We start from the raw sequence: 18,420 nt of genomic DNA, 5'->3' as shown, positions 1-18,420 counted from the left end.
ATATACATATAGAAACTTTCGTTAAAGGGCGTGGTCATGTGACTTCGCGTTACAGCTGGAGGAGACGTTGGCGCCAATTTTGAATGTATAAGAATTCTTCTTAACTTCTTAAGCATATGTTAGCCCTAATTGTCATCTTCTCCCAAGCCCCAAATTAATAAACTTTCAAGTAAAGAAAATTAAAACAAAATGGCCGCGTCAACTCCATCTTTGAAAGGTCATAAGTCTGGGTTCACATAACTTCCAGGGAAGACTTTAGGGGATATGATAGCCTTAATTGTCCTTTAACCAATGGTAGTTAAGACTCGGTTCTAACACGAATAACACACGTGCCGAGAGCCCGAGAAAACAACGTTTTTTGAATAAAAATTTAATATTTTTGGGAGGGTTACTTTTTCATCAAGGGCAGGAAGTTGATTTTTAATCGTGGAATTAAAATTACAAGGACGCTTATCTTAGAATCACTTGGGAAAAAAAACTACAGGTACTTTAGAATAGGAAATTAGTTAAAAAGGCCGTCTGTGACATTTGTTACGTCACAATTATTTCTCACCAATTCTTTTGACAGTTTTATAACTTTGTCCTTAATAAAGTTGAGGGTCTAACCATGGACTCTTAGTTTATCTTAGGGAGGGATGGAATAAGGTCAAATAATGACATCCCACCGTCAAAACTATAAGGGAATTCTAATTTTTAGGCTCCGCTCTCTGGCTGAAAAACCAAGCCACTCATTTACTATAAATAAATTTTAGCCAAGTTGCTAAAAGACTGAACAGAACAATAGGAACTGGGCCGCAAATAATAAAATTATTACGAAATTATGGGTGAATATATGTATTATAAGACCAAGCTGCTAAAAGACTATAGGGGACAGATTAAACAGTCTACAAGGACTTCCGTATTTGGGACCTTGAGGTTACCACCAGAGATTGTTGCTAAGCATTCTGATTTAACGACAACTGAGACATGAGTTTATTATAAACAAGTCAGGTATAGACGGGCGGCGAAGAGTCCCAGTTTCAATTATTAACGTGAGATCGAAGACAACTGTTCAAACACACCCACCCATACCTAGGCGGCCAACTGGTTTCTCTTACAAGTATATTGTATATATGATATAAGTCAAACACGACACGATATTTCACTAAAAACATAAGGGGATTGATTATGTTACGTATGATAAAGGTAAATTTTCAAGTGCAATTGAAACGGGATTGAGTTGGCGGATTGCAAGCATAGGAAAGGCAAGCCGTTCCGTTGCCTCAACAGGCAGACTTTGTGGGAATCTCGTCTGAGTCTAAGGGGAACTTTAAATAATAAACTTCTAAATGTATCAAAAACTTTGATACATTGTCGCTAACCGGAAATCAAAGACAACTTTCCAATCAATAAATAACAATAAAATTCTAAACTTACCTCCCAAGTAGGTCAAGGTCCGTCGTTGATAAGTTCACTCGGGGGGGGGGGGGGAGAACGCCAACAATGCACTATAGGGACTTCGCAATTCGGGCTTAACTCAACCCCCAGTGCCATTATGGTATGTTTTTAACAGAATGAAAGCTATATAAGCTCCTCCTCCTGGTATGTTTTTTTAGCACTAGTAAAGGTAGTCTGACGTTGCATGACGTAGTACTGCCAAGTCCCTATATTGGTCGAAATTACGATTCCCCGGGACCCACAACAGTCCCCCCCCCCCCCGATTTATTTCTTACACTGCGCCCTCTAAGTCGCCAAGAGACTTACGCGACACCTTAACTGTTTCATTTAATTAAGATAAGCCTAATTAGTAATTACTTCAAATAAAAACACTGTTTTCTTCCTTCAACATAAATGTATTTATTCTCTTTATAATTTTCGTCAATTCAATTTACAAATAAATATTTTTTTAACAATTAATTAAATTAGATGGTTAGGCATAGGCAGGCTTAACATTGAAGGGATATGGGGCAAGGTGAAGGGAACGGGGGCGAGCCAATGACTATAAAGTTAATTAATTCCAACAAATAAATTGGAATGTTTTCTTAATTTGTTTTAACAGATTTGTTTTTTCAAAACCTCCAACAATTCCCGAAGTTAATTGAACTTCGTTTAGACTTTTGCGATGACTTGACGTCAGAGAATAACCAAAAACTTTACAATCAACTCCAACAATAACAATTTAAGGCAAAACTTGTTATTTATCGTTGCTAAGTGACGATCGTGATAATTTTTAAGTAAATAATAATAATAATATTAAATAACGTGACACCGGTAAATGTCTGGCTTGCGCTACTAACTACCTACTAATTTTTTAACTTAATTAATTTAAAAGAGAGAGGAAGAGAGAGATAGAGAGAGAATAAGAGGAATGTTTCAAATGATTTGATATTCTCTCCCGTTAATTTAATTTACAACATTCAGAATGAATTATTTTGAAGTTTTTTTTTTCACTAGACGATTCCTAATTAAGTTTAATTGAGATTACTTGATTGATTTATTGATTAATTAATTAATTGGAATGCAGAGTCGCGATCGACGTCCTTCTCTCTGACGGTTAACAATTAACGAGTAACGGATGTTCTAAGAATACTTTAGGATATTTCTAGAGCACCTTCCTCTTCTAATTTTGAAAGGAATTTGACCACCTTGTACTCGTCGTCCGTCTGAGGACAGAAAAACGAGAAAAAACGTTGGCCAAACTAGTCGCAACATTGCCATAATCTTTTCCCTGATGTTTCCAAGGTTTTCCCTAATCCGTGACCACCCTGAGTAGGATAAGACTAACCTGTTTGGCCATATCAATGAAAGCCAGAAGTTTCTTGACTCCAATGAAGACTCTTCTAGAGCCAATCTTACGCTGGATCATTTGCAACTGTTCCTTCTTAAAACCTCCGTGTTCTTCAAGGAGGGCCATCAGGTAATCAGGGTGGGATATATTAGGGACATGAAGGACAGCAGTGAAGGCTGACAACATCTCCATGTCCTCAAGGACTTGCTTACGACTGGTTGTTACCAGAACCAGCAATTTGTGATTCTAAGTTTAAAGAGTTATGGTTTGTTCTTTGCCCCAAAGAGGTCAAAGGTCAAGGAGGGTATGAAAAACGTATATAATATACCTTTGGTGGTTCTTTTTTCAACAAAACCATCAAGGCTTGTAGGACTAAGTTAGAATATCTGGGACCAATTGGCCCATAATCTTTTAAAATTTAAACGAAATTAATTAAACATAACAGACTTAATTAATATTAAGTTGTTAATATACCCAAAAGTCGCTCAACATTATCCACTAAGATACAACTGAGGGTGGATTTGTATGCGTCATCAAAGACCTTCTTAATCATCTGGCACTTGGCCGTTTCGGTGTATCCAACCATCTCCTCAGGGGTGCATAATTTAACAAAGGGAAAGTCGGACCTAATGGACAGTTTGGCTGCCAAGGCGCTTTTCCCGCTATTGGGAGGACCTTCCAACAGGACACTGACCATTCCTCTAGTGTCTGGGGAACGGGTCAACTGGATGAAGAGGTCGCCATCCTCCATAATAGAGGAAATGGGTGGACCCCAGATGGTAACGCCTTGAGATACCAAGCGTTTTATATCATCCATGTTGGTTCCAAAAGCGGGTTTGATATCGTGTTCAAGGGCGTGAAGAAAATCTTGTCGGGTAACGCAAAGTTTGTCCGTCGCGTTTGGATCAATTTCAACTTTGCTAGCTGCCTAAAACCACGACATTCAATTCTAGGGGGGTTCTTGTAAACAAAGTAAGCCTAAGGGGGGCCCCCAAATTACTTACTTTAATGAGCCTATTCATGGCAGTTGATTGGGCAGCGCGGACCAAACCTTCAATCTCAGCCCCTGAGAAATTCTTTGTCTTTGTGGCCAACTCCTCTAAGCTAACGTCAGACGCGAGTTTATTAAATTTCCGCATTTGAGCAGTGTGTATATTCAATATCTGTACGCGTCCGTGTTCATCTGGTAAACTAATCTCCATCTGGACCTCTAAACGTCCGGGTCTCATCAGGGCTTCATCTATCATATCCTTTCTGTTGGTCATTCCAATGACCAGGATGTTATTCAAGGATTCCACTCCGTCAATTTTAGACAAGAGTTGATTGACCACCGTATCGTGAACACCGGTATTCCCCGCCTAAACCCAATAAGTTCGGTCAACAAGATGTAATTACACTTGATTGACAAGTGCAAATACATCTTGATAAACTTACAACTGAACCTCTCTGTTTGCAAATGGCGTCTATTTCGTCAAAGATTATAATATGAAGACCACTGTTTGGTCCCATCTGATAACGCGCGTGTTAATTACGATTAACTTTAACATTTAACCCCTTAAAAAGGAAGGTAACAAACAAACAAACCCTCTTTTCTTCTTCCTCAGCGTCAGCAAAGAGTCGCCTTATATTGGCTTCTGATTCTCCAACATACTTATCCAATATTTGTGGTCCATTAACAATCTTTGGTTCCCTGGCATTGAGCATTTTGCCAATTTGTCTGGCCATCAATGTTTTTCCCGTTCCGGGTGGACCAAAGAGAAGGATCCCCCTGACGTGTTTCAAGCCCAACTGTTGGACTATTTCAGGGGGGAAGACGCGAGACGCGAATGCCCGTCTGAAAATCGCGTTGAATTCATTGTCTAATCCCCCAATTCCCATTCGGTTAAAGTCCCAATCAGGGTTGATAATACTCTGACGGAATTCTTTGCTTTTTGCTTGACCTATTAGACTTAACATACTCCCTTCAGCTCGTTCAAATACTACCAAAGAGTTTGGTAATACCAATCCAATGTTGGTCTGAAGTAAACAATCCATTCAAACCCAAAAACCTTAACCTTTTAACCTTGAACTGACCATTCTAGGTTTTTCCCCTTCTTTCATTTCCATATTGGCCGCTTCCATCTCTCTAACGGTCAGTTTCAAGAGTTTTTTATCCTCGTAAGTGAACGCCAACTGAAATTCAACTCAAGTTGAACTTCATGTACGTAATGCTAAGGTAAACATGCATTCACTATGGCTTACAATTTGTCCGACAGTGAATGCTTGTTTTACAAACTGCATGGCAAACTCCGAGGCCATTTTATCAGTATCATAGGGTTCGGTAGTAGTACTCTTTTTTTCTAAGAAATCCACTTCCAAAAGGATTTTAGCAACATATTGTTTATTAGGGTCAAAAGTGTAAGGACGAACTTCGATCAATTGACCCAATGAGAGTTCAGCCCATTTTCTCTGAGGTTAATTTAGATTAATTTTAAGTTATTTAATGTTAACTGCATTATTACCTACCATAGGCATACTGAATCCCATATGTCCAGGTGGCATTCCTTCGTAGGTTTTTAACGTAAATATGAATTTGTGATTTGCACCCGTTGTTACTTCAACATGACGGATTTTGTCTTGAGGAAATTCCTTCTCATTTACAACTGCGCAATTAGTTAAGGATAAAGTGTCCGATGGACATTTTGCAACTTTCATTTTCTGTGAAATAAGATTGTAATTATAAACCCCGCGCTTAATTAGACTTAACCCCCCCCCCTCCTCATCTCCGATCATGGTGTTTAAACAATAATGGCTTCAAACAATGATTCATAATTTTTTTTAATTTTTGACAATAAAGCAATAAAGAGTATTTTTATTATAATTTATGCATAAAAGGTGTAGCATTCGCAGTTTTAGTAGCAGGTGAGTCCTTGGGTTAGGTCACCCGGGTCCCAACCAACCTCCTGCAGGCCCCTACAGTCCTACACCCCGCCATGCCATCGGATTTTGATAAGCAAAGGCTTAACAGTTTTTACTCATTTTCCAGCCCTCTTTCAGGGTTTAAATTACTTCTTATGCAGGTGTAGACTATAATAATGCTAATAATGATTAATTAAAGTTAATTACTTACAACAACGGACATTTTTTCATGTAATTTGGGCTCTTTAAGGCCCGGAGATGATGTGGAGGGTAATTCAAAGCTTCAACTTTTGGTTGTGGTAAGTTCCCCTGGAAAGCAGCATTCACTGCAATGCGCATGCGCTGTGACCTCTATATTTCGGTAATGACTACGGTCTTGGGAGTGATAGGTATTAAAACGAACCCAAAAATTGTAGGTCTAAATTCGATGTTAAAATTATGCAAAATAGGTTAAAACATGGGATATCCCCATTTAGGTGAGGGCAGTGCTCTCATCTCATCAAAATCACTGACCAAAGTAGCCATGCAGTTTCACCAACAACATGGCTGATATTCCGTGATAATAATATAAATAATTTAGGCCAGGGTGGGAAATAAGGATTTTTTTAAAACTGGACATTGGGCCATCGACCCCCTGATGACTCTGGAATAAAAAAAACTGGTCCATGACCATTTACCCGGGCGCGTCGTCTGCTAAACTAAAGAAGTGGATAATTAAAATAGCTGAGATAATGTCTGGACTCTGGCTACCCTTGAATTTTATTAGTGGTCAAGTGGACCACTGACCCCCTCCGATTTAATTATTAAACTGATCCAGGCAATTTTTAAACTGGTCATTTGCCCTGTGCCACCACCATATTTCCCACGCTGATTTAGGCCTATTTTGAATCTCCATAGCCCACTCGATCACGCACACAACTTGCATTGCCCAGTGCGTGATTAAGTGGGCTAAAGTATCTCACAGCTGTAAATAAGAGTATACCAATCATGAAATTAACAAGATTATTATTGAATTTACAATTTATACAAAAATTAATATCATATAGTGATTAAAATATATTCAATTTCTCTCTGTTAAGAATTACAATGCCTTGATTTTAAAGCAATGATATTATTTTAGATAGGATAGTAAAATATATGCTCTTATTACTTAAGTTAACTCTGGAAATTATGTAAAATATTTGTACCAAACAACTCCAACTAAAATAGCTACCTCTAATATGATTATAACAATAAGAATCAGCTTATTAGTGATAACTCTACGATACATTGACCTCAAAATTCTTCTACTAGCGCGTAAATTATCATCAGTATCCATCAACCTTTCTTTTGTTCTGATCAAGGCTTCCCTTTGAGTTCCTAATTCTTCTATTACTTCCGTTCCAACTTGATCCGTTTCTGCAGCTAACTGATGAGTTCGCGCGATTGAATCTGTCGTTCTATCCAAGGTTTCATTCATTTGAAGTAATCTAGCTCTGTTATTAGGTATGGAAGAACCAATAGCTCCTCCGACAGAGGGACCACCAGCAAAAAGCTGTTGACGGGTGACAGTCGCATCCAGAACTCCCCCTCCCAACTGAGTGACTTTCCTGCTTATTTGCGCTAAATCTTGACGATATTGTTTTGTTTGAGAACTCATGGCTTGACGATAAGGAGGTGGGGCATTTGTGGCCTCTTTTTCCAACTCTGTGAAAAGTGTTTGTACTTCATCTAAACTGCGTTGAATGTCCCGTATCTGAGAACGTTTATCTTCGCCATACGCTTTTGAAACATTCTCTATTTTACGCGTAAGATCTTGCATTAAAGTTTTGAAGTCATCTTGCAAATCCTCAAACTTTTTTGACGACATTTTCTGATTCTCCTAAAAAATACCAGCCAAGGCTTAATACTAAAATGGAGCGGAGGCCCGAATACACGAAATTTTGTAATGAATAAGGTAAAATTACGTTGGTTTACTTCACCTCTACCTTTTTCCTTCAATTTTAAGTTAAATTTAACTTTTGTACGGCATTAATCGCGTAATTGACAAAGATTTAAGTTAAATGACTATGGCCTCCGGATGTACATTATCCCGTGACAGGCTGACAGGGTCATAGGTCATGAGAATCCAAGAAGACTATATTATAGGAGACGAAACTCTATTATCAGACTAATAATAAAATAAAATAATAATAACGTTTATTGACGGGTAAAAAGAAAGCCAGAGGCTTATTGTGGCCCGACTCAGTTACAAACAAATAGGAAAAAAAGTAATAATAATAATAAATAAGATCGGAACAAATGAGTTAAACAAGAGAAATAAAAAAAATACATCCAGGGTCCATCATAGTACCATGGATAAAGAATGCGCGTGAGGAAATTTGTTTTCACGCTATAGGATAGGCAACTCCCTATCTCGAACGACAGCTTATTCTGTATATACTCTGTTTACAACATTGGTTTTCAGCACGCGTAAAGCTAGGTCTCTATGTAACGTAGGTTTGCACGTGCTGTCAGGAGACTAAAAACTGCAGGATCTTCAAAATTTAAAATATCCGCGAGTTTTTTTAGCTCGAGTGCACGGACCTCTAGGCTTTAGTTTCAAATACGTGTTTTCTCTTGATAGCACGTACAAAGCTACGTTTACGCGTGCTGACAACCGATGTTGTAACAGAGTATATACAGAATAAGCTGTCGTCCGAGATAGGGAGTTGCCTATCCTGTAGAGTGAAAACAAATTTCCTCTCGCCGCTCTCGCGCATTCTTTATCTTTGGTATTATGGTATTATCATAAGTTTATAAGATATGTTCCATAAGTATGTCACTACCTATACTTCGTAATGCTAGTGGCTTAATGAGAGCTAGTTCAAGAACGACGTGAGAATTGACTACACTCGGTTTTGCAGTCCTCCATGAGTCCATCCTCCTATTTAGTCTATACTAAGCCTTTGACAGCGCCTCACCAGGCGTCACTTTACGAGATCTTATAAACTTATGGTATTATTGATCATTGTCATTGGAGGGAAGACTCGCATCTCTTGTGATTGAACCATTTTAGGTGGAATTTCTGATAGCATTTTGAATTGTATTGCAACCCGATTATTCTTACCCTAAACCTATAGCATCTTCTTTCTTCATTACTATTTTTATTTTACTAATTTTCTAATTAAGAACAGGAATAATTAGGCCAAAAACAAACAAAGATTTTAGAATATATTACACTTTTAATTTCAGAACTTTTATTTGATCTAGATCAACGTAAAACTGGGTCCCCTGTAAAATTAATTAACTTTCATAGGAATTAGTTTAATTATCATGATTTCAGGTTTCGACCTATTAGACAAACATGTTTATATGGTGGTTTTTCTAGATGCAGGAATCCATAAACTCCGGTACCACTTTTTAAAAGTGGAGAAAAGTGTTTCGGGCTGTTTAGAAGACATTAGTAAATTATAATTAACTAAATTGTTAATTATATTAGAAAATAGAAGCAATAAAATTGAAACGCACGCTCCCGCCATATAGAGTGCTGTCAGTTGTGACGTCAGATCCAAGGTTAAACGTCACGAGTCTGCCTTTAGCAATGGTCGGCCATGACAGTTACCGTTTTTTCTTTATGGGAAAACCGCATGGGTGACGTCACACCGGCGCTTCTGACAGCACTCTATTTTGAAGAAGTCTGACTAACTTCAGCAGCGCCATCTAGCGGTCCATGTTTGTAAGGAATAAGCCTATTTGATTCTGGGTTCTTTTTGGGGCGTTTTCCGAGACAACTGGCTGCTGCGAATTTTTGTTGGATTTTTGCTGGTAAATATTTTGATTTTATTTATATTTTAAGGGTTAATTTGTATTAAATACCAATGTTTTATCGCAACCGATCGGAAATTAAGCGTCGCAAGTGGAAAATTGATGCTTAACCGTGCCAAATACGTTTGTTAATCACGACCAAGGCTTAGGGGCCCCACGTTGCCGTTGGCAGTGCAGCGTGCAAGTGTTACTACGACCAAGGCTTAGTATCCTATGTCTTTTGGGACAGCGTCTTTCAGAGATCTTTCCAGGTAAAAATTTTATTTATATATTAAGAGTTAATTTATATGAAATATCAAAGTTTTATCGCAACCGAATGGAAATTAAACGTTACCCCCATTCCGCTATCGATATTAAGTATCTAGACAATATCCGGGGTTGTCTCTCCCGAATCCCAACTAGACTCCGACACCTACCAAGGGAAGTACAACTTTCTATTCTTGGTTGGTCTTCCCTAACAACGCGTGGCAAATATTTTGACCTTTTAAGCTTGTTCAAAATCTTAAACTCCCCTAATCAAACTTATTTTTCTGATGCCCCCTCTATCCCTCACACAAGGGGTCATGGTAAAAGATTATTCCACCGATATGCCCGTAAAAACCAGCTAAAGCACTCCTTAATCTTATTAATTGCGCATTGCATTTATTCCTGGTTTTACTATTCAATCTTTTAAGTCGGTTTAAAAGTAATTCAAAGTGATTATTTCATTGATATTTCAAAATTGATTCTAAACCGTATTAATATAAGGCTTGTTCCCCATCCAACCATACTAAAATCTGGGTGTACCCCGTATGAGCAGTTCTCGAAATAGCAACCGCGATTCCAAAAAACAGCTGTTTTAGAAATATTGGTGCTTGTGTTGAAATTTGGGCATTTCTTAACAATACAGTTGTATTCCTTCGTTTCAAAAACTACCTTTTTCCGTGATCAGTTAATCAGTAATGAGTAATGTGACCTACTAACCGATCATGTTTATGAATTTTTTTTGAAAGTACACTTAAATATTGTACTATTCTTCAGGCTATGTCAGTTTATACCAGGATAGAAAAATAATTCGAGAAAGGTTATTTTATTTCGGAAGTAGATAATTGTAAACAGTAATTTTTGGGAAAAGACATATTATAATTCGAGAAAGGTTCTTTTATTTCGGAAGTAGATAATTGTAAACGGTGATTTTTGGGAAAAGACATATTATAATTCGAGAAAAGTTATTTATTTCGGAAGTAGATAATTGTAAACAGTGATTTTTGGGAAAAGACATATTATAATTCGAGAAAGGTTATTTATTTCGGAAGTAGATAATTGTAAACAGTAATTTTTGGGAAAAGACACATTATAATTCGAGAAAGGTTCTTTTATTTCGACAGTAGATGATTGTAAACAGTCATTTTTGGGAAAAGACATATTATAATTCGAGAAAGGTTATTTTATTTCGGAAGTAGATAATTGTAAACAGTAATTTTTGGGAAAAGACATATTATAATTCGAGAAAGGTTCTTTTATTTCGGAAGTAGATAATTGTAAACAGTGATTTTTGGGAAAAGACATATTATAATTCGAGAAAGGTTCTTTTATTTCGGAAGTAGATAATTGTAAACGGTGATTTTTGGGAAAAGACATATTATAATTCGAGAAAGGTTATTTATTTCGGAAGTAGATAATTGTAAACAGTGATTTTTGGGAAAAGACATATTATAATTCGAGAAAGGTTATTTATTTCGGAAGTAGATAATTGTAAACAGTAATTTTTGGGAAAAGACACATTATAATTCGAGAAAGGTTCTTTTATTTCGACAGTAGATGATTGTAAACAGTCATTTTTGGGAAAAGACATATTATAATTCGAGAAAGGTTATTTTATTTCGGAAGTAGATAATTGTAAACAGTAATTTTTGGGAAAAGACATATTATAATTCGAGAAAGGTTCTTTTATTTCGGAAGTAGATAATTGTAAACAGTGATTTTTGGGAAAAGACATATTATAATTCGAGAAAGGTTCTTTTATTTCGGAAGTAGATAATTGTAAACAGTGATTTTTGGGAAAAGACATATTATAATTCGAGAAAGGTTCTTTTATTTCGGAAGTAGATAATTGTAAACAGTGATTTTTGGGAAAAGACATATTATAATTCGAGAAAGGTTCTTTTATTTCGGAAGTAGATAATTGTAAACAGTGATTTTTGGGAAAAGACATATTATAATTCGAGAAAGGTTCTTTTATTTCGGAAGTAGATAATTGTAAACAGTCATTTTTGGGAAAAGACATATTATAATTCGAGAAAGGTTATTTTATTTCGGAAGTAGATAATTGTAAACAGTGATTTTTGGGAAAAGACATATTATAATTCGAGAAAGGTTCTTTTATTTCGGAAGTAGATAATTGTAAACAGTGATTTTTGGGAAAAGACATATTATAATTCAAGAAAGGTTCTTTTATTTCGGAAGTAGATAATTGTAAACAGTGATTTTTGGGAAAAGACATATTATAATTCGAGAAAGGTTCTTTTATTTCGGAAGTAGATAATTGTAAACAGTGATTTTTGGGAAAAGACATATTATAATTCGAGAAAGGTTCTTTTATTTCGGAAGTAGATAATTGTAAACAGTGATTTTTGGGAAAAGACATATTATAATTCGAGAAAGGTTCTTTTATTTCGGAAGTAGATAATTGTAAACGGTGATTTTTGGGAAAAGACATATTATAATTCGAGAAAGGTTCTTTTATATCAGAAGTAGATAATTGTAAACGGTGATTTTTGGGAAAAGACATATTATAATTCGAGCAAGGTTCTTTTATTTCGAAAGTAGATAATTGTAAACAGTAATTTTTGGGAAAAGACATATTATAATTCGAGAAAGGTTATTTATTTGGAAGTAGATAATTGTAAACAGTAATTTTTGGGAAAAGACACATTATAATTCGAGAAAGGTTCTTTTATTTCGACAGTAGATGATTGTAAACAGTCATTTTTGGGAAAAGACATGTTATAATTCGAGAAAGGTTCTTTTATTTCGGAATTAGATAATTGTAAACAGTAATTTTTGGGAAAAGACATATTATAATTCGAGAAAGGTTATTTTATTTCGGAAGTAGATAATTGTAAGCAGTAATTTTTGGGAAAAGACATATTATAATTCGAGAAAGGTTCTTTTATATCAGAAGTAGATAATTGTAAACGGTGATTTTTGGGAAAAGACATATTATAATTCGAGAAAGGTTCTTTTATTTCGAAAGTAGATAATTGTAAACAGTAATTTTTGGGAAAAGACATATTATAATTCGAGAAAGGTTATTTATTTCGGAAGTAGATAATTGTAAGCAGTAATTTTTGGGAAAAGACATATTATAATTCGAGAAAGGTTCTTTTATTTCGACAGTAGATGATTGTAAACAGTCATTTTTGGGAAAAGACATGTTATAATTCGAGAAAGGTTCTTTTATTTCGGAATTAGATAATTGTAAACAGTAATTTTTGGGAAAAGACATATTATAATTCGAGAAAGGTTATTTTATTTCGGAAGTAGATAATTGTAAACAGTAATTTTTGGGAAAAGACATATTATAATTCGAGAAAGGTTATTTTATTTCGGAAGTAGATAATTGTAAGCAGTATTTTTTTTCGAAAAGGCGTAACATTGTTGAGAACCCATGTATCGGTAATTGCTGTAACGGGTAAACTGCCATTTCGAGAACCGCTATTTAGGGAACTGCTGTTATGAAATCCGCTCATACGGGAACTGCTCATGTGAGGGCTTCCCCTAAAATCTTGGGGGTCGAGTAAATAGGGGCCAATTAATCGAGGAAAGTGTTCGCTAATATACCCCCTCCATAGGAATAGCATTGCATCCAACTTTGAAGGCTCATAACTCTTGTTCTACTAGCGATTCCCTTTGAGTATGTTATAGTCCTATATGCCCCCCCCCCATCCAACCATACTTAGGACTTGGGATTAAGACAAACAGGGGCCGAGTAAATAAGTAACACGTTCACAAACATACCCCTTCCTTAGGAATAGCATTACACCCAACTTTGAGATGTGAAGATGCCCTTTGAGTATGTTTTAGTCAGGTCCGGATTAGGGGGGGGGGGGTGAAGGGGTACTGGCCCACGGGCGCAACGCTTGTTGGGGGCACAATTTAGTTAAACTATTCCCCCCTTAGCAACATTTGCCGTTCCTTTTTTTTTCGACTTAAGGGGGCGCGCATTATCTCGGCCCCCGGGTTCAAAATTGCTTAATCCGGCCCTGAAAATACTTGTACCATTTAAGTTGATAATAATTTTAATCTGTATTTGATTGTTTGAATTTTATTTTTATAGCTACCATCTGTTTCCAAAGGAGAAATTTATGTTGGATTCTAGAATCAATAACTATTTTTTTGGCAAAAGGCACCCAATATTAATCAGGTCAAGGAACCCATTACAATCCCCTTCTTAATTGAGGTCTACACTTTGATTTTATCCGTTGAAAGGGAATCTCATTACCAAAACTATTTAGACAGCTAATTATTAGGATATTTAGTTTATTATTTATTATTCTATTTATTTTTAGAAGGGAAGCGCTGTGTCCTGTAAGTTTTAGGGATTTTTCTTTTCGCCAGGACATAAATAAAATCTTACTTATGGAATAGGTGAACACTGGTCCTAGCCCTCCCTTTTAATAATAATGAACGCGTAATCAGGATTTCAAGGGTGAGATTCCCTTTGCGGTATTAAGGTATCTAGTTTATGGTTTTAATTATAAATATTTTTAGGGGAAAAGCGTTTGGCAACTCCTTGAGGGAGTTTTGTAGGATTTAAATAAATTTATGATTTATGTTTAAGGTAGAAGGTTGCTTATACGCTTTGTCCTTTAAAAGTAAACACGATTTTAAGCGGGTTTAAGGCGAGGCTTAGCTTTTTATGGTATTCTTTCCCTATTACTGTTACGAGTGTGCCTTTTATGCCAAAAAAATAGTCATTTGTCTTATGCCTGAACATTTTGCCGTTACGTCTAGCGAAAATACTCGACTGGATTTTCTAATTAAGGTAATTAATTTCAAGTTATTCGTGTGCCTTTTTCCAAATAGTAATTCGAATTTTTCTTGCGCAGGAAGAAGTGGACGACAGCGAGTGGACTCTCATTGGAAATCCCATGCTATGGACGACAGCGAGTGGACTCTCATTGGAAATCCCATGCTGTGGACGACAGCGAGTGGACTCTCATTGAAAATCCCATGCTATGGACGTCTGCAAGTGGACTCTCATTAGAAATCCCATTCTAAGGACGAAGTTTCCTGGTTTTGGGGGCTCTACAGCGGGCCTTAGTTTAAATTTTACGTTTCCCGATTTGTCCCAGGGACTTGTAAAATTTAAATTGGGCTCGCAAGGCTTACATTGGGGGTGGTAGCTTAAGTTTAAAATTAAAGTTTCGATTTTGGGGAAGGAACAAAAATAGTCGAAAAACACTTAGGGTAGTTTTTTTGACATTTTTTTATGCTTGTTTTTACAATTTTTTGATTTTTTTTATATTTTTTTATAATTTTAATAAAAAAATTTTTTTTTTGAAAAAAATTTTTTTAATTGTATTATTTTCTTTATTTTTTGTAAAAATTATGAAAAAAGGGGTCAAAAAAAACTCCCTAAGTCCAGACTTTTAAAAAAAGAAACCAAGTCTAGTATCAAAAAAAATTCAAGAAAAGAAAGAACGAGGTTTAAGGCAAAATTTATTCAATAAGAAACAAAAAAAACCAAGTGTTTACAAAAATTTTTGAACAAAAAATATTAAAGAGTTTGGTAAATTAAAGTTTGAACGCAAAAAAAAATAATAAGTAGTTACAAATAAAACTTGCAAGAAAAAAAACTAAGTTAAGTGGTTACATGTAGAATTTGCAAGTAAAAAAGATGTATTTTGTGTCTTCTAGCTTCGATGATTTTCTCCGCATCTTCGAGTCAATGTTGAGAGAGATAGCAAGTCCGGAAGAAGACATCGTGTAACGTAATCCAACCAAGAATTGTCATCAGGAATGATACGTAGCGAGTCCAGAACAGCGGAAATCATCGTGCAACGTCAATCCAACAAAGAATGTCATCAAGAATGATAAGTCATCTGGAATGATCCGTCTAGAAATGACCAGCGACAGAAAAATCCAAGAATATCAGCTGCATCTATAAATGAAAACATATTAATAACACATCTTAAACTATTGCCTACTTTTGGGCCCAACAAAATAGATTTAAATAATATAAGAAAAAAAACTCTTAACTAATTTTAGGGAAACTGCCGTTTAGTTTTAAATTAAATATGTAGCTTGATAATGAAAATAATTTAAATATCCCCTAATTTGATTTAAGGAAAACAGGCCTTTTAAAATTATTCCCACAGATAGACTAGAATTAAATGGGACAAGGCTTGGGCAACGGTCATCGTGTCTTAAAATGATCTCTGCGGGACTTGATTTTCGAAAATCTGTCGCTTTAGCTCTAAATTAATTAATGATAGCCCTTAAATTAATTTTAGGAAAATCTGCTATTTATTTATTTTAAAACTACTCCCACAGATAGACCCCGTAAATAACTAGAATTAAATGGGACAAGGCTTAATTAGGCTTAGTGCACCGGTTCTCGTGTCTTAAAATGATCTCTGCGGGACACTATTTTCGAAAATCTGTCGCTTTAGCTCTAAATTAATTAATAATAGCCATTAAATTAATTTTAGAATAATCTGCTATTTATTTATTTTAAAACTATTCCCACAGATAGACCCCGTAAATAACTAGAATTAAATGGGACAAGATTTAATTAGGCTTAGGGCAACGGTCCTCGTGTCTTAAAATGATATCTGCGGGACTTTATTTTCGAAAATCTGTCGCTTTAGCTCTAAATTAATTAATAATAGCCCCTAAACTTATTTTATGAAAACCTGCTATTTATTTATTTATTTTAAAACTATTCCCACAGACAGAATCCGTTAAGTAACGATTATTTAAATGGTACAAGGCTTAGGGAAACGGCCCTCGTGTTCGGCGGGACTTGATTTCCAAAAATCTTTCGCGATATCTCTAAATTAATTACGTACCCCGTTTAATATCTTTAACTAATATCTCCTAAACTAATTATTAAGGGATTCTCTCTTGTCCAACATCTCGTTGTAAAATTTTATTTATGGTACTTGATTTTTAATAAATAAATGAAATTCACTAACATTTAACACTACCTAATTAATTTAAATACTTGAAATAAAATAAATAATTTAAGGGGAGCTAGATGAGTTTGGATTATTGTAAAGGTTAGGCTTACGGACTGTTAAAGCACCACGAGGCGAAGCAATGGCCGCAAGTAACTTGAAGAGCGTCGAATTCAGCTTGCGTTCTCGGCAAAAACGATCAGCGAAATGGCGGAACGATCAAGAATCAACCTCAAAAGCCGGGATCACGATCAACATCAGCTGAGCGGGACCGGTTTCTCCGAGCGACCTTCTTCGACGGCTTCCAGGGAACGAAATGAACCGGTTGACCTATGCCTGCAACTTACAACTGCGTAAATTTCCTGCGTCGGGGGGCGCTAAAAGCGGACTCGGGTGCACCATATCCCGGGCACGAAATTCAAATAGCTGAACACTGCTAGGCCTAAATGAATGAACGCTAGGCCTATATGAATGAACGGTAGGCCTAGATGAATGGACAATCATTACCATTAACATCTGTCGTGACGTCACAAGTCAATAACCTCGTTGACGTCATAGGTGACGTCACCGGATATGACGTCATGACACGTCACCGGATATGACGTCACGACACGTCACCGGATATGACGTCACGACACGTCACCGGATATGACGTCATGACGCGTCACCGGATATGACGTCATGACGCGTCACCGGATATGACGTCATGACACTTCACCCCCTGCTGGGACCCCCTGCTGTTTCCATACTGTTACCCCCTGCTGTTACCCCCTGCTGTGACCCCCTGCTGGGACCCCCTGTTGTTACCCCCTGCTGGGACCCCCTGCTGTTTCCATACTGTGACCCCCTGCTGGGACCCCCTGCTGTTTCCATACTGTTACCCCCTGCTGTTACAGGATATGACGTCATAGCAAAAATTTACCATGCTTTAGATGTCAGTAAATACGTAACTACGTATACAGCGCCCCTAACGGCAATTTATGAACTATATATTGCTTACACGAATGTCTAGCAGAATTTATCATGTTTTAGATGTCAGTAAATACGTAACTACGTATACAGCGCCCCTAGTGGCAAATGTGTTTATGCTTAATTATCCGTTCATAACGATAATAATAATTACCCATAGCCCCTAAGTAACCCCAAATCCCAATCCCGTTTAAAAGCACTAACGAGTTTTTAGTGAGTAATCCAGTTTTAACTCGTAATCCAGAGGCAACCATTAATCCAAATCCATTTTAAATGGCTTTTAAAAAGCATCAATAGAAATCACCAATGAAAGAAAATTTTCATTAGTGAATAGCCCCTCGACGCACTGCCTTTAACAGTGCTAAAAAGTGATTTATTTATTAATGATCATATGTATTCCTGTAACTTTATTGAAAAGAAAAGCAATAAAAATGAGATTCATTAAATCGACGAACAATTATTTCATTTTATTTATTCCATAGTACATTTATAAAGTATAAACAAAAGTATATGTGCTTAAAAACAGAAAGTACTCTTCGTTGTAACTTGCTGGAGCCGTGTAATATGAGAAGGCTCCCTTTATTCCACAATAGTGTCGACGTACCTTCCCGAACTTGGCACAGGGAACAAGCCGTGAATAGGCTCATAATGTAGCATCAATGAAAATCCTATATGAAGGAAAATTGTCATTAGTGTTTAGCCCCTTTAATACAGGTACAGAAAGTTTTAGTTTACTGAAAATAATGAGAAAATTTCTATTATTAACAAATTTTAATCGGCTTAGAATTTCCACTGTTTTTCCACGCTAATATCCTACGGTGGAAAACGAGGTTGTTA

At 36.3% G+C, this 18,420-nt stretch overlaps 2 protein-coding genes and 2 long non-coding RNA genes across 7 annotated transcripts; 1 reads left to right on the top strand and 3 right to left on the bottom strand.

Moving 5' to 3' along the window:
• Positions 1 to 1,811: 1,811 nt before the first annotated feature.
• LOC149654493 (vesicle-fusing ATPase 2-like) lies at positions 1,812 to 6,021 on the bottom strand. Its single transcript, XM_089846052.1, has 11 exons — positions 5,877 to 6,021; positions 5,273 to 5,464; positions 5,009 to 5,215; positions 4,841 to 4,939; positions 4,352 to 4,783; positions 4,202 to 4,276; positions 3,772 to 4,125; positions 3,242 to 3,695; positions 3,096 to 3,175; positions 2,765 to 3,013; positions 1,812 to 2,642 (listed from the first exon to the last, which is right to left on the bottom strand). Exons 1-11 carry the CDS (start codon positions 5,886 to 5,888, stop codon positions 2,571 to 2,573), a joined length of 2,226 nt encoding a protein of 741 aa, XP_089702178.1. The 5' UTR covers positions 5,889 to 6,021; the 3' UTR covers positions 1,812 to 2,570.
• A 632-nt stretch (positions 6,022 to 6,653) lies between these two features.
• On the bottom strand, positions 6,654 to 7,787 carry Vti1b (Vesicle transport through interaction with t-SNAREs 1b). Of its 3 annotated transcripts, none has more exons than XM_089846055.1 (2): positions 7,633 to 7,787; positions 6,654 to 7,526 (listed from the first exon to the last, which is right to left on the bottom strand). In XM_089846055.1, the coding sequence occupies exon 2, from the start codon at positions 7,512 to 7,514 to the stop codon at positions 6,834 to 6,836; it is 681 nt and encodes a 226-aa protein (XP_089702181.1). In that variant the 5' UTR covers positions 7,515 to 7,526; positions 7,633 to 7,787; the 3' UTR covers positions 6,654 to 6,833. The 3 variants fall into 3 exon arrangements, with proteins under 3 accessions (XP_089702181.1, XP_089702179.1, XP_089702180.1); XM_089846053.1 differs by having other exon boundaries at positions 7,612 to 7,770; XM_089846054.1 differs by having other exon boundaries at positions 7,627 to 7,770.
• Positions 7,788 to 8,405: 618 nt separating this feature from the next.
• Positions 8,406 to 16,638, top strand: LOC149654491 (uncharacterized). 2 transcript variants are annotated; one of them, XR_016370611.1, is made up of 4 exons: positions 8,406 to 9,451; positions 9,535 to 9,702; positions 13,770 to 13,856; positions 15,353 to 16,638. It is a non-coding gene; the product is annotated as an uncharacterized LOC149654491 (long non-coding RNA). The 2 variants fall into 2 exon arrangements; XR_016370613.1 differs by having other exon boundaries at positions 8,602 to 9,451; positions 13,770 to 14,477; positions 14,542 to 16,638.
• Positions 15,137 to 16,873, bottom strand: LOC149654490 (uncharacterized). Its single transcript, XR_016370614.1, has 2 exons — positions 16,728 to 16,873; positions 15,137 to 15,596 (listed from the first exon to the last, which is right to left on the bottom strand). It is a non-coding gene; the product is annotated as an uncharacterized LOC149654490 (long non-coding RNA).
• Between the last annotated feature and the right edge of the window lie 1,547 nt (positions 16,874 to 18,420).

This window comes from Phalangium opilio, unplaced genomic scaffold (assembly GCF_054372755.1).
Source record: "Phalangium opilio isolate 3A_F unplaced genomic scaffold, DU_Popi_V2 ptg000079l_1, whole genome shotgun sequence".
NCBI lineage: Eukaryota > Metazoa > Arthropoda > Arachnida > Opiliones > Phalangiidae > Phalangium > Phalangium opilio.
Note: the sequence above shows the minus strand (reverse complement) of the source record. Positions and strands in the feature narration are given on the sequence as shown.